This window comes from Cervus canadensis, chromosome 12, assembly GCF_019320065.1.
Source record: "Cervus canadensis isolate Bull #8, Minnesota chromosome 12, ASM1932006v1, whole genome shotgun sequence".
Classification (NCBI taxonomy): Eukaryota; Metazoa; Chordata; class Mammalia; order Artiodactyla; family Cervidae; genus Cervus; species Cervus canadensis.
This window is the reverse complement of record NC_057397.1, coordinates 22,280,904-22,297,186: the sequence shown is the minus strand read 5'-3', so window position 1 is coordinate 22,297,186 and position 16,283 is coordinate 22,280,904. Positions and strand designations below refer to the sequence as shown.

General features: G+C 42.6%; 1 protein-coding gene and 1 non-coding gene across 2 annotated transcripts; both read left to right on the top strand.

The window, feature by feature from the left end:
- The first annotated feature begins 7,394 nt into the window (after positions 1-7,394).
- On the top strand, positions 7,395-9,043 carry RPS20 (ribosomal protein S20). Its single transcript, XM_043483949.1, has 4 exons — positions 7,395-7,575; positions 7,758-7,857; positions 8,115-8,188; positions 8,824-9,043. The coding sequence occupies exons 1-4, from the start codon at positions 7,573-7,575 to the stop codon at positions 9,004-9,006; spliced, it is 360 nt and encodes a 119-aa protein (XP_043339884.1). The 5' UTR covers positions 7,395-7,572; the 3' UTR covers positions 9,007-9,043.
- Positions 7,978-8,044, top strand: LOC122451552. The gene has a single exon (XR_006272450.1). It is a non-coding gene; the product is annotated as a small nucleolar RNA U54 (small nucleolar RNA).
- Positions 9,044-16,283: the final 7,240 nt, after the last annotated feature.

Genomic DNA, 16,283 nt, shown 5'->3' with positions numbered 1-16,283 from the left:
ATAAAAATTAAAAAAAAAACAAAACTGAGGGACTGCAATAAAAATTGAGATAAAAGCAGAAATCAATGAATCAAAAGACTAAAATAAAACAAAAAAAAAGGAAGAAACTACCACTCACCCAGCTTTGGTATATCAAAGACTATCCATGAATATCTGAAAAGATAATTAAAGTTATCCTCCTTTTACCAGCTACATATCTGTGCCTCTACAAAAACAGAGTATTATGACAGACTGGATGCAGAAAACAGATATGATATTTCTTCCTCTATTACACCAGACATTAAAGAGATTTGCAAAAATGTAAAAACAGTGACACTCTTCTCACTAAACTTTTTTTGTTATGGAAAATATCCTTATTTTTCATAAAAATATGTGGTGCCAAAGAAGCAACTCTGAAAGTTTTTCTTGCATGCCCTAGAAAAGTTTACAGAGTAGTGTGGTAATGGGTGCCCTAAAGATTTGGTAGAATGTATGCTTTTTTGAGAGGTAACTATAAACTTTAACTTTTTAACTATATACTTTCTATGGTAGTTTATTTGTCTCAGTCTCTCTTTTCTGGAGTCAGTTTTGGCAACTTAAATGTTCTAGAACAGTGACTCTCAAACTTTTTGGTCTTAGGAACTCTTTATATGTTTAAAAATTATTGCGGATCCCCAAGAGCTTTTGTTTATGTGGCTTATATCTACAGATATTGGCTATGAAAAGTGAAAGTGAAAGTGAAAGTGGCTCAGTCGTGTCCAACTCTTTGCGACCCCATGAACTATACAGTCCATAGAATTCTCCAGGCCAGAATACTGGAGTGGGTAGCCTTTCCCTTCTCCAGGAATCTTCCCAACCCAGGGATCAAACCCAGGTCTCCTGCATTGCAGGCAGATTCTTTACCAGCTGAGCCACAAGGGAAGCCCAAGAATACTGGAATGGGTACCATATCCCTTCTCCAGCAGATCTTCCCGACCCAGGAATCAACCCAGGGACTCCTGCATCGCAGGTGGATTCTTCACCAACTGAGCTATCAGGGAAGTCCGGTATTTGTTATATAATAGAGACTAAAAATTGGGAAATTTAAAAACATTTACTTATTTAAAAATGGTAACAGATTTAAAAATATAGCAATGAATAAATCTGTATATTCGCAATGTTGCAGTTATCTGTCGCTGAACAGAAAAGCCAGTGGGCAGATGAAAATAGCACACGGTTATGATCTCACTTCCTGCGGATCGGGAATCCAGGCAGGCTCAGGGGAGACCCCGCTCAGGGTCCCTTGTGAAGGCTGCACTCAAGCTGCAGGCTCCTGCAGGGGGAAGAGGGCTCCCAACACCCAGAGCATCTGGCAGCATCTCAGTGCTTCGGGGCTGTTGCACCGGGAGCCTCAGCTCCTTGCTGGCCACAGATGCCTTCATTCCCTGCACACACGCCTCTCCATCCAGTGTCTCCCGTGGGGATAGCTGCTCCACCAAAGCTAATGACTGGGGGCCAGCAGGCCAGGGATCAGCACCTTAGTTAATCTATTCGTGGAGGTGAGAGCCCAGCACCTTCCCTGACGAGGAGGGCATGATCACAAGGACAGGAATTGCAGGTGGGAGGGCGAGCGTGGGGGTCTCATCAGAGGGCGTCCCCATACAGGAGCGACGGGGCAGAATTCACCCGTGGTGAGAGCCGGGGGCTCCACTCTTCTCACAAAGGAAGGCAAGCTGTAGAAATCTTCCCCAGTGGTCCAGTGGCAGAGACTCTGCAGGCCCAATGGAGGGGGGCCCAGATTAGATCAGGACGTCGGACTCACAAGGTGTGGCTATAGAAATCCTCTGCAGGCGACCTGTGAGAGCTAGAAATTCTTCAGGTTAAAACATGTAACTAATCTTTACCAAAATATTACTGGGACTTCCCTGGCAGTTCAGTGGTTACGACTCTGCGCTGAATAATTCTTCAGGTTGAAACAAGAGACAGTAGCATCTCTAGGCCTGCAGGCCTAGGAACAGGAGGATTAAAGGGAGGAGGGGCGTACTGAGGCCCAGAGGGCCCGGCATTCAGCCCCACCCCTACAGAGAATTCCCTGAGCTCAGCAGTTTAATAAGATTGAAAATTACCAACCCCGAAGCAGGCTGCACATGTATCATCGTCAGTGAGAAGACCTTCCTGTGTCCTTGGTTCTTTTCCACTGCTCACTCTGTGGACCAATGTTAATGAGCAAATAGAGTTAATTGACTGTGACTTCTACGGAATTGAAAACTAAAACTTGAAATCGAGTTTTTAAAAAAATGAAGATTCTTGGGTAAAGAAGATGTGGTACATCATACAATGGAGTATCACTCGGCCATAAAAAGGAATGAAATAATGCCATTTGCAGCAACATGGACAGACCTAGAGAGTGTCATACTGAGTGAAGTCAGTCAGATAAAGACACTTATCATATAATATTTCTTATATTGTAATCTTAAATAAGGTACAAATGAATCTATTTACAAAACAGCAATAGACTCACAGATGTAGAAAACAAAGTAGGGGGAGGGATGAATTAGATTGTGACGCAGACACACTACTATATGTAAACTACAGAACTAATGAGGACCTAGTGTAGAGGACAGAGAACTCCACCCAATAGTCTGTGACAACCTACATGGGGAAAGGACCTCAGAGAGTAGATATATGTAAATGTATAATTTTATTCACTTTGCTATACAGTGGAAGCTAACATTGTAAATCAATTCTACTCCAATACAAAAATGTTTTAAATGTAGAGTCTACCTTAAAATGAATCTCTACAAGGAGATCAAACCAGTCAATCCTCAAGGAAATCAGTCCTGAATATTCATTGGAAGGACTGATGCTGAAGCTGAAGCTGCAATACCAGGCCACCTGATGTGAAGAACTGACTCACTGGAAAAACCCTGATGCTGGGAAAGATTGAAGGCAGGAGGAGAAAGGGACGACAAAGGATGAGATGGTTGGATGGCATCACCAAGGATCACCAACTCGATGGACATGAGTTTAAGCAAGCTCCAGGAGTTGGTGATGGGCAGGGAAGCCTGGTGTGCTGTAGTCCATGGGGTCGCAAAGAGTCGGTCACAACTGAGTGACTGAACTGAACTGATCTTAAAATGGACACATATGAGTAGCTCAGTGAAATTTCTGACCTCAACTACAGTGAAATCTATAAAGCCCTTCTATGTCATTTTCTTTAACATAAGAGGATTTTAACCTCTCAGACATTCTAATGCTACTAGTGATGAAGATTAGACTAACATATACTGAGAAACTGGGCTTCCCAGGTGCCTGCCAATGCAGGTTACACATAACAACGCAGGTTTGATCCCTGGGTCGGGAAGATCCGCTGGAGGAGAGCAAGGCAACCTACCCCAGTATTCTTGCCTGGGAAATCCCACGGACAGAGGAGCCTGGTGGGCTACCGTCCATGTGGTCGCAGAGAGTTGAACATGACTGAAGCTACTTGGTACACACGCACAAAGAGAAATAGTACAGGGTAGTGGCCAAGATGCAGCCTCTGAGTTCAAACTAGACAGCGTGGGTTCAGACAATGGCTTTTCCTGTGACCTTGGGCAGGTCACCTAAGCTCAGCTTTCTCATATATATAGACTATGAATCCAAGGTTGACATGAGGATCAAACAAATGGATATTCACACAGGTAGCCCATTTCCAACAGTGTTGGCTACTCTCATGTAGGTGACAGTACACATTAGGTGCTCTGATCCCCACCTGTAATCCTAGTGAAGCGGGAGCCTCCTTTCCACACAACACAGGTGGACACGAGACCAAGTTTTTATTCTTTCTCTTTCTGGTTTCTATTCTGAAATTTCAGAGTGAGGAGTTCTCACTGCAATTTAGATCAAAAATTAAATAAAACAGTGTCTAAGCAGAGTCATCCACATTCGGCAATCTATTTTTATTATTTTCTTTCCACGCGTACACATGGGCACCATGAACTGAGTTGTTTTGAACTGTTGTTAATTTCCTTTTGGAGGTAGTTTGATGACACTGTCATTGCAGCGAAAGACCAGCAGATGGCTGTCCACAAAAACACACAAATACCTGGAGGAAAAGGCTTTACAAGATAGTTTCCAAAGAACTGCAAAAATTAGTGCAAGAAAGCTATGGATGTCATACCGAAAACACAGACTTTGAAACGGTCTTAAGAATCCTTTTTAACAGACTTGGTTGCCAAGGGAGAAGGGGGGTGGGGAGGGATGGACTGGGAGTTTGGGATTAGCAAACTATGATATGTAGATGAATAAACAATGAGGTCCCGTTATATAGCACAGGGAATTTCAATCAATATCCTGTGATAAACCATAATGGAAAAGAATATGAAAAAGAATATATATGTATACAACTGAATCACTTTGCTATACAGCAGAAATTAACACCACATTCTAAATCAACTATTCTGCAATAAAAAATTTTAAAAGAATACTTTTACACTTGAGACAAAAATTTAATTCTATTCTTCACACAAAAATCTTTGTCACACTGCCAGAAGAAGTATCTACTGGGGTATAACCTTCCCAGAGGGCAATTTACTTAATGCCAAAGTATTTAAAATATGTTTTTCTTTGATGAAGCCATCAAGAAATAAATATACCTAGTCATTGATCTAAGATATTAAGCCTGAGCTAAAAAATCTGTCTACAGCAGTGGTTGTCATTTTGGGGCGGTTTTGTCCCATGGGGGACATTGACGATATCTAGGGATGTGTTTGTCACAACTGGAGGGGAGGCGCTGGGACAGGCATCCAGTGGGCAGAGGCCAGGATAACCCCAGACATCCTACAACACACAGGACAGCCCCCCTCAACAGAGATTCAGGTGGCCCCAAATGTCAACTGTGCTGGTATTGAGACACCCTGGACTAGAAGCATGTGCCTCGTGTACTGTTTTTGTAAGAGTGAAGCAGTGAAAATACCTTAAGTGTCCAAAACAGAGGGCTAGCTGTATAAATGACGAATGACTCACCCATACAAGACAGTTGTTAAAAGGAATGTTGCAGAAGTATAATTATTGTGACAAAATATTCTGTGGATAAAGCTTACTGAACTGTATATGCAGTGAAGTGAAGTGAATTCACTCAGTCGTGTCCGACTCTTTGCGACCCCATGGACTGTAGCCTACCAGGCTCCTCAGTCCATGGAATTTTTCAGGCAAGAGTACTGGAGTGGGTTGTCATTTTGAGCCCACAGTTTAAAGGGCTATATACACAGCTGAGGGTGTAAATAGGTGGTCTATCTCTGAACGTAGCATTCTGTATTTTATTCTTCTTTGTGCTTATCATTAATCTTTACTTTTTCTTCAATGAACATCTTACTAATATTAGAATATTACAACTTTAATACAAATTTGGGTACCGCAGCAGTTGATAACTTTTGAGAGAAAAATAGAACAAAATGTTTGAAACTAAATCTTATACTTGAAAACACTGATATTTTTCACTGCATTCATCTAATATCTCAACCAGCTGTTTCCTTAGTACCAGTCACATCAAATAATTTTTCCCATAAATGCTGGGCCATATTTTGCCTTTTCCTATACTTAAATTCTTTTTTACAGTCAGGAAGTCTAAGAATAGATGTACCACAATCACAAATGTACTTCTCAAGCACTCCACCATTGAATTTCTAGCCGTCTTTTGAGCACGTGTTTGTTCAATCTCTCTTGTCACGTCCAACTCTTTGCGACCCCATGGACTGCAGCACACCAGGCTTCCCTGTCCTTCACCATCTCCCAGAGTTTGTGCAAACTCATGTCCCTTTTGAGCAGCAGTAAAACCTGAATGCTGCTGTAAGCTTTCTCTGAAGATGCATACTTAGTACTAATGCAGTTGTGGTTGATCACTACTGGGGGAGTTTAGGCAATTGTATTTTTGTCTATTTATGGCTGTTAGCCATGCCCAGATGGTGCTAGTGGTAAAGAACCCACCTGCCAATGCAGAAGACACAGGAGACTTGGTTCAATCCCTGGGTTGGGAAGATCCCCTGGAGAAGGAAATGGAAAGCCTGGAGAATTCCAGTATGCTTGCCTGGAGAATCCCAGGGACAGAGGAACTTGGTGGGCTGCAGTTCACAAGGTCACAAAGAGTCAGACATGACTGAGTGACTGAGCACAAGCCATGCCAAGACATGAAAGCCCAAAGTTATGAAGTCTCATTTAGGTTACAACCAGTAAAACAAGAAAGCAGGTTTTTGGATTTTCTGCTGCAAATTCTACTAATAAAGTATTTACAGCCAACGGATGACATTTTAAAATAACTGAACTGAAAAATGTCCAAATTTTAAGACTTAAATTGCTTGTTAAATGGAAGCAAAATCTAGAACATATTCTTTGTGAGCCAAAGATAGCCAGGTATTAGCTGTGCCCGACGATCCAGGAAAAAGTCAATGATATTATTCGATCTGTTTCAAGTATAATTTCCCTCCAAGGAACAGAAGAGAAAGGCTCAAGAAAGGCCCCTAACTGAAAGGATCAGATTTGAGTCAGAGCGAATCACTCTTATGCACTCAGGTTCACCTGCAAAATAATAGGAGGTTATTGACCCTCACTTCTGCCCTGTATCAAAACCCAACTCACCCATTTCGTCCTACGTAACCACTCCGTCATCTGTAAGCATGTGTGTCCTGACTACCAGGTCAGCCGACCACTCTCGGGGTGTGCACTGTACTCTGTCCCATATCTGACTATGAACAGACAGACGCTCAGTATTGGGGAGGTCCTCAGGGATCTTGGCCAGCCTCACTTTATCCCGACAGAGGAGATAACACGCTTTTGAATTGAATCGGGTGGAGGGCCTGGGTGTCCAGGCGGGGGCCTCGGATGCACGACACGCCCCCAGATAAGCGGGCAGCGCGGGGAGCGTTTGCCCTTAGGTCCGGAGGGAAGAACTTCGCTCACGTACTTTCTAGAAACAGACTGCAGATGCTTCTGCTGGCCTGGGAAGCCAGAGGATGAAATATCATGAAAGGATGTTCCAGGCTATGAAAAATAACTGCTAATTAAAAAAAATAACATGACCAGTCATTTTTCCTGATATCCACGTGAGTTGTGGTCAGAAAAGCTACCGCTTCACAGAGCACGAGTGATTCGGTTTCTACGGGCAGTGGACTTTGCAGGGTAGAAGCCACAAGCACGGGGGCCGGCGGTCGGCGCAGCAAGCGGGGGAGTTTGTGGGGTTTTACGTCTGGTCGTAATCTCCCCATCGCCTCCGCCAGGTGCCCCCGAGGACCGCGCCGCCGTGACTGCACTTCCCGGCGCTCAGACTCCGCCTGGCCGACAGGGGGCGCGCGCAGCCACGCCTAGCCTGCCCCTTCAGGGGAGCCCCATCCCCGGGTCGCGCAGCCGCCTTAGAGCCCGCCGGACGATTCCTCTTCCGGGGCAGCGCGGAGAGGCGTGCGGGACCCGGATGCAAACGCGAGCGCGGCTATATAAGCACCCCGCAGGCCTCACGCCTTCCTCTTTGAGGAAGACGCGGTCGCCGCTGCAGCGGAGCTCAGTGCCGCCTGCTCTTGTTCCTGACTCACCGCTGTTCGCTCACGCCGAGGAACAAGTCGGTCAGGAAGCCGCGCCGCAGCCATGGTGAGTATGGGGCGTCCGGATCGCGTCCTGGAGCAACGCTGGGCTGGAGGGAGGGAACGGGACTCGCTTGTCCAGGGAATGGGCTTGTGAGATGCCGCCAGGAAATGAAGGCTCCGAGCGCTCTGGTCCCCGGGCTTGACAGGCTTCTTAAGGGTTCTTTATTCTCACCTGTGTGATAACAGGCCTTTAAAGACACCGGCAAGACTCCCGTGGAGCCAGAGGTGGCCATTCACCGGATTAGGATCACCCTCACCAGCCGCAACGTGAAGTCTCTGGAGAAGGGTCAGTGCGGCGAATTTGGGGGTCTCGGGGTTTGTTCTTGGGCGCAGGGTCGGCGCTCGGGGTCCAGCGTCCTCTTTCAAAAAGCAGTTAAGAGTGGTCCACACTCGGTGTGTGCCGTGTTGGCGGTGAGGAGAGAATTGCTGTGTTGACTTACGGTGATCGTTTTATACGCTATTCTGAGCCCGCGGCGGTTCGACTTTGAGCCGGCTCTTGTGCCATAAGGGAACCAACTGAAGGATGCTTTTACTTCCCTGCAGTGTGTGCTGACTTGATCAGAGGCGCGAAGGAAAAGAATCTCAAAGTGAAAGGACCAGTTCGGATGCCTACCAAGGTGAGAGTGTCGGGGACAGGAGGTGGAAAATGGTAGTTGGAGAGAAGATGGAGAAATTAGGAAACATGAACTAAGTGAAATGGGAGCACTGAATATGAAATAGAAAACTGAAACAAACTTGGTAAAAGTAAACGGTTCTGTTACAGTCCAGTTGCTTTTAAACATGGCTGCTCGTTAAAAACAAATGGAGCTTTGGCGAAAAAAAGCAATACCTGGGCATTTGTATTTTTCAAAAAATTCGAAGGTAATTCTGATGTGCATTTGGGTATCAGAATGCATTTTTGCTTTTTAGGGTAAGGGATTTGGCTGCTAAAAGACTTTTATTTACTGATGCTAACAGTAAACACCCAGAGTCAAATGCTGATAAAATCTGGTACGTGTTAAATATGTATTTTCTGGAGGTAAAACGGTTGAAGGTTTTTGCTGCTGGTGTTTGGTGTGCCTTTGGCACAGTACCAAGGGTCCTGTTGTGACTGCGGGAAAATAGAATTCCTATTAAAAATTGTATCTGGAAAGTATATAAAGCGGGCTGAGGCCCTGGGAGGTTTTCAAATGGAATCTGTAATGATTGTATAAGTGTCCTAGGGAAGCAAAACAGACCATAAATGCTTGGTTTCCATTTTTTCTTGTTGCAGACTCTGAGAATAACTACAAGGAAAACTCCTTGTGGTGAAGGTTCTAAGACTTGGGATCGATTCCAAATGAGGATCCACAAGCGACTCATTGACCTGCACAGCCCCTCTGAAATTGTCAAGCAGATCACTTCCATCAGTATTGAGCCAGGAGTCGAGGTGGAAGTCACCATTGCCGATGCCTAAATCAATCTTTTTAATAAATTGATAATCAGTTGTTAAATCTTGTTGACTTTTATTCATAATACTGACAAGTCTTAGGAATAGAGTTGTGTTATGGAATTGATTCCACTTTTTAAGTAGAATAATCAGAATTACATGGATAGCCTGTGGTGGTCGACCCTGTTTCCATTGTTTTCCAGGCGCCAATAAGCTAGTTTACACATGACAGCATTTGAAAACAGAATTGTGTTAACTGCCACATGAGATCTTGCTGTTGATGAATATTGGGATTTTTGAACATGTGTGTGGGTTTAACTTTGGAACTGTCAGAGGTGCCTGGGATGATTCTAGTGTGACCAGCTGTGGTTAGAAACCTAGTGTGATAAAAGGCAAGGAACTCAGAAGCTAGATCTTAATATCTAGCCCTGACTCTTGCTCATTTGTCATAACTCCTTTTAAACTTGGCAAATTTCAGTAAGTTGTGGAAACTTTTATAGATACTGGTTCCTTAATTATATTTTAGATGAGAAAATATACAATAAAATATAAAACAATCCTAGTACTTAGATTTAGGTTGTATCTATAGATACATGTTTTATATATACTCCTTGGAATCACTTTTCAGTTAATATATATAGGTCATTCAGTATGAAGCTAAGTTAAGCATTTACATGTTTAGGGCTGAAAAACACATCTTAGGTCAGATTGCATTTATCCAAACCTCCATTGGCATGATACTGGATAACACTGCCTAGCTCCAGGACCCTGCTTATACATTGTATTCCCATTGTGTAGACATAGAAATTGGTTTTTGAGTTTTAATTTGCCTAATGTTACGAGCCTTAATAGCACAGCTGAATCTTAGTGTGCCCCTGGGTTGAGGATCCATCTTGATGTCCCGTTGAAAGGTTGAAGTCTTTGCTGTTTATAATTGGGTGGCTATCCTAAACAAATGTATGTCTATTCTACAAAAGTGTATGACAGGTATATAAGCATTTTAGAAATAATAAAATTTGCCATTCTTAGGATTGCAATAATGAAATTCCTGCCTTTTCTCCCAGGAGCCCAGTCCACTTTGGATTACCTTGTCCAGTGACTTCAGTTAGCATGTATGTTTAAACTGTTCAGGTTTCTCTGGGTATCCAATTATCTGCCATATGCCAGAACCTCATATAACTGTAAGTTGACAAGCCCCCACACCTTATTTTCAGCCCGTTTTCAACCCATGTCCAACACATGCTGCACAGTCATTCTGATATTGGAATTCTCATCCCTAAACACTTCTACAACATCCAAGTGCTTTTTGATTCTGTTTTTTTCCTTCTAGCAGGTCTCCAAAACACCAGATTTTGAAAAGGGATTTTAGTGGAGTAGAACTTGGAGAGATGTTAATGCTAAGGTAACCTATGCTAACCCATTTATAACAACATTGTGCCAAATCAACTTAGACTAACTAGCTTGGGAAGACAAAATTTCATTGCATAAGAAGAATCTTACAGTTCTCTTCCTGAGGCCAGCAGTGATTTAACCTTTCCTAGAGAAGCTGGTTTAGTTAAACTGAAGAAGTTGGTAGGAAATCAGCCTGGCAGTGAGCTACTGACTTGCCCTCTAGCCCAATTTTCAGCATTCTCTGCACTAGGAAGTTCTAAAACTACAGTGGCAGTTAAGATCATTAATGGCTAAAGAGTAGGTTGTTAAGCAAAATGTGCCTTCATAAATCAAAAGATACAACTTGCATACAGTTCTGAAATTTAACCAACACCTGCCAGGGTGACTGGCAGTTGTCATTTAGCAGTTGTCATTACACGAGGATAATTGCATTTAAGCCATAAGCAATAATACATAGGGCCTGAAATATAGCTAAAACCTGGCGCTTAAAATTGAGGAACTGCCATTATCTTCAATTCCTTTGTTAAGTCACTAAGTTTTGTGGGACTCTGTCACCCCATGGACTGCAGCACACCAGGCTTCCCTATCCTGACTTAACTGTAGCTAATGTAGTACAGGGGAGGTTGCAGTGAACTAACTGGGTTTTTAGTCTTAAGTTCCACAGCTGGTTGGTTAGGCGAATGCTCAAACTACCGTACAGTTGTACTCATCTCACATGCTAATAAAGTAATGCTCAAAATTCCCCAAGTCAGGCTTCAGCAATACATGAACCGTGAGCTTCCAGATGGTCAAGCTGGTTTTAGAAAAGGCAGGGGCAGAGGAACCAGAGATCAAATTGCCAACATCTGCTGGATCATCGAAAAAGCAAGAGCGTTCAGAAAAACATCTATTTCTTCTTTATTGACTATGCCAAAGCCTTTGACTGTGTGGATTACAATAAACGAAAATTCTGAAAGAGGTGGGAATACCAGACCATCTGACCTGCCTCTTGAGAAACCTATATGCATGTCAGGAAGTAACAGTTAGGACTGGATATGGAACACAGACTGGTTCCAAATAGGAAAAGGAGTATGTCAAGGCTGTATATTGTCACCCTGCTTATTTAACTTATATGCAGAGTACATCATGAGAAACTCTGGGCTGGAAGAAACACAAGCTGGAATCAAGATTGCCGGGAGAAATATCAATAACCTCAGATATGCAGATGACACCCTGATGGCAGAAAGTGAAGAGGAACTAAAAAGCCTGTTAGTGAAAGTGAAAGAGGAGAGTGAAAAAGTTGGCTTAAAGCTCAACATTCAGAAAACATGGCATCTGGTCCCATCACTTCATGGAAAATAGATGGGGAAACTGTCAGACTTTATTTTTGGAGGCTCCAAAATCACTGCAGATGGTGATTGCAGCCATGGAATTAAAAGACGCTTATTCCTTGGAGGGAAAGTTATGACCAACCTAGATAGCATATTAAAAAGCAGAGACATTACTTTGCCAACAAAGGTCCATCTAGTCAAGGCTATGGTTTTTCCAGTGGTCATGTGTGGATGTGAGAGTTGGACTGAAGAAAGCTGAGCACCGAAGAATTGATGCTTTTGAACTGTCATGTTGGAAAAGACTTGAGAGTCCCTTGGACTGCAAGGAGATCCAACCAGTCCATCCTAAAGGAGATCAGTCCTGAGTGTTCATTGGAAGGACTGATGCTGAAGCTGAAACTCCCAATAGTTTGGCCACCTCATGCGAAAGAGTTGACTCATTGGAAAAGACCCTGATGCTGGGAGGGATTGGGGGCAGGAGGAGAAGGGGACAACAGGATGAGATGGCTGGATGGCATCACTGACTGGATGGACATGAGTTTGAGTAAACTCCGGAAGTTGGTGATGGACAGGGAGGCCTGGCATGCTGCAATTCATGGGGTCGCAAAGAGTTGGACACGACTAAGCAACTGAACTGAAACATGCTTGCTTAAGCTCGTTGGTCGTTAATTCTCATCTGCAAGAGGGAAAAGGTTACCCACTCCAGTGTTCTGGCCTGGAGAATTTCATGGACTGTATAGTTCATGGGGTCACAAAGAGTTGGACACGACTGAACGACTTTAAATGTAAACTCTTCCAGGTAAGATTTTTTTTCCTTCTTCCCCAAAGGAAACATTAACATTTTTCCCCTAAAAATAAAGAAAAATTCTGAGACCTTCAGTAACTCACTTAACATGAATGAACTAAAGCGTAATAAACATCAGCCCACTGCCTCAGAGGACTTTAAAAGGACAAATGAGAAAATACACATAAAAATGCAGTCGTTGTTAAGTTACTGTCATGTCCAACTCTGTGACCCCATGGACTACAGCACACCAGGCTTCCCTGTCCATCACCAACTCCCAGAGCTTGCTCAAACTCATGTCCGTTAAGTCGGTGATGCCATCCAACCATCTCATCCTCTGTCGCCCCCTTCTCCCTCCTTCAGTCTTTCCCAGCATCAGGGTCTTATTTCCAATGAGTCAGTTCTTCACATCAGGTGGCCAAAGTATTGCAGCTTCAGCTTCAGCATCAGTCCTTCCAATGAATATTCAAGACTGATTTTCTTTAGGATGGACTGGTTTGATCTCCTTGCTGTCCAAGGTACTCTCGAGTCTTCAACACCGTAGTTCAAAAGCATCAATTCTTTGATGCTCAGCTTTCTTTATGGTCCAACTCGCACATCTGTACAGGACTACTGGAAAAACCATAGCTTTGACTATACGGACCTTTGTCGGCAAAGTGATGTCTCTACATTTTAGTACACTCTGAAGCATTCAAAAATAGCTAATTAAAATCCCTACTGGGCCTTAAAATATTAGTAACAAAATAATGGTAGTTTACATAGTGGTATCAATATCAATGAGTCTGGGTTGTAGGCCAGCTTGTATGGATTAGGGAGGCAGAGTGTTAGTCCTTCAGTCGTGTCCAGTTCTTTGGGATATCGTGGACTCCAGCCTGCCAGGCTTCTCTGTTCATGGAATTCTCCAGGCAAGAATACTAGGGTAGCCATTCCCTTTATCCAGGGGATTTTTCCCACCCAGGGATCAAATTTGGGTCTCCCACATTGTAAGCAGATTATTTACCATCTGAGCCACAAATTAAGCCCGAGGCAGAGGCAGGTTGAAAATGGGAGGCTCTCCAGTCCTAACCACATTCCCATTAGATTCACAGCTACTTTGTTTTAAACATGCAGCTAAACCGTAGACAACAGCTGTGCAATTGCTAGGTCAGATTTTTCCACCTGATGCTCCTAAAGTATGTATTAAATAGGTTCAGGATCTGGGATGTAAGGTAAACGGGCAAGAAATTCTAGGCTGTGTTGTCAAATATGTTCCAAACTTAATTACCTGGATATGCAGGCTTAATAATATACTTCTTTGAGCCTCAATTTTCATGTGCAAAATGTAGGTACTTGTGTCTATCTCAGGGTCATACTAGGTGTTCCTTTGTCTCTGTGGGAGACATTTTCTAACAAAATCAAGACTGATTTGCTAAGTGCATAGATTTCTCCCATGGCGACCTCGATTCCCACAGGGTGTGGTGCACTGCTGACCAACGGTGTTAGGTGAGATTGCTTACAGGGGATTTGAGCCCAGGACATGGCTTTCCTAACTGCTTCTTCCTTCACCAGACTAGTGAGTACGCAGGTCCAACTCCAAAGCAGAACATGGCAAAGCCGAAGTTTAGCCTTTAGAAACTAAGAAGAACTAATTCTCATTCTAGGTATACTACCTTTCACTTTCATAGCAAATTAGACTTCTAGAACAAGAGAACTTGATCTTTCTGTATGTTTTGTCCTATAAAGTGCTTTTTTTTTCTTTACATAGAACCCACCCACCCCAAAAGGTATTGTTAATATTGAAATCTTCAGAACTTTTCTTGTAAATACAAGTATATGTGATTTTAATCTATTCAATATCTTCTCTTTAGCCATATAAAATTTATCTCTTTAAAAAATACATGTGAGACAAATACTAAACATATTGCTCTCTGTGTATTCTGATTATCTGATATGTGATTTGCAAATTCTCCCATTCTGTAGGTTGCCTTTTCATGTCAATTCATTTTGAGTCAACTTTTGTATATGGTATAAGGTGATTTCTGTAGATGGCTTCATTCTTTTGCAGTAGATATCTGTATTTCTCCCAACACCACTGGTTGGAAGAGACTTTTCTTTTCCCCAGCTGCTTCGTCTTGGCACCTTTGTTGTTTGGCACCTGAGTTGTGTCTGAATCTTTTCAACCCTGTGGACTGCTGCATTTCCTGTCCATAGGGTTTCCCTGTCCTTCCCTATCTCCCAGAGTCTGCTCAGACTCTTTTCCATTTAGTTGGTGATGTCATCCAACTGTCTCATCCCCTTCTCCTGCCCTCAATATTTCCCAGCTTCAGGGTTTTTTCCAATGAGTTGGCTGTTTGCATCATGTGGCCAAACTGTTGGAGCTTCAGCTTCAGCATCAGCCTTTCCAATGAATATTCAGGATTGATTTCCTTTAGGATTGACCGGCTTGATCTTGCAGTTCAAGGGACTCTCAGGAGGCTTCTTCAGCACCGCAATTCAAAAGCGTCAATTGGCACCCTTACTGAACATCATCTGACCTTCAGTCAAGGCTGAGGCATCCTTGTGTTCCACGAATAAATCCCACTTGGTCATGGTGTATAATCTTTTTATCGTGCTGTTGAATTTGGCTTGCTAATATTTTGTTGAAGATTGCCTCAGTGTATTCATCAGAGATAATGGTGTGAGTTTTTTAAATTGAAGGCTTCCCTGGTGGCTCAGGAGTAAAGAATCTGCCTGCAATGCAGGAGGCTGCCTGAAATATAGGAGGCATGGGTTCTGGTTGGGAAAGATTCCCTGGAGGAGAGCAAGGGAACCCACTCCAGTATTCTTGCCTGGGAAATTCCATGGACACAGGAGCCTGGCGGGCTACAGTCCACAGGGTCCCCAGAGTTGGACACGACTTAGTGACTAAACCAAACCACCATAATTGACATATAGCATTATATTAGTTTCTAGTGTACCATGTAATGATTTGATATTTGTATATAATCAGTAGTTTTCTTGTAGTGTTTGGTTTTAGTATTGGAATAATGCTGCCCTCACAGAATGAATTTTGAATTGTTGTCACCTCTTCAGTTTTTTGTAAGAGTTTGAAGAAGATTGGTGTTAGTTTTTCTTCAAATGTTTGGTAGAATTCCCCAGTGAAGCTGTCTGATTGTGGACTTTTCTTTGCTGTTCTTTGTTAAAGCTACTTCAATGTCCTTACTAGTTCAGATTTTTTATTTGTTCGTGATTCAGTCTTAAGAGACTGAATTTACAAATAAATTCTGTATTTCTAGGAATTTATCCATTTTTCTAGGTTATCCCATTTGTTGACATATAAGCATTTATAGTATTCTCTTAAAATCCTTTTTATTTCTGTGGCATTAGTTGTAATGTCTTATATTTCAATTCTGATTTTAGTTAAGTAGTTTTTTCCTAGTTAATCTAGCTAAGAATTTGTCAATTTTTATCTTTTCAAAAATTTAGCTCTTAGTTTTATGAATTTCTCTGTGGTTTCCCTATTCTCTATTTTATCTCTGCTCTAATCTTTATTATTTTCTTCCTTCTGCTAACTTTGAATTTAGTTTGTTCTTTTTTTAGTTCTTTGAGATATAAAATTAGATTATTTATTTTTCAAGAGTGTATTGTTTAATTTCCACATATTTGTGAATATTCCAGTTTTTCCTTTGCTATTGAGCCCTAGTTTCATTCCATTGCAGTCATTTGGTATGTCCATTTCTTTCTTCAAATTTAGAAAAATTCTGGCTATCTGTTTTTGGCTATTATTTCTTCAAGTAAGCTCTCTGCATTCCTCCCCACCCCCACTTCTCCTTCTGGAGCTCCTATAATTATTACTTTGA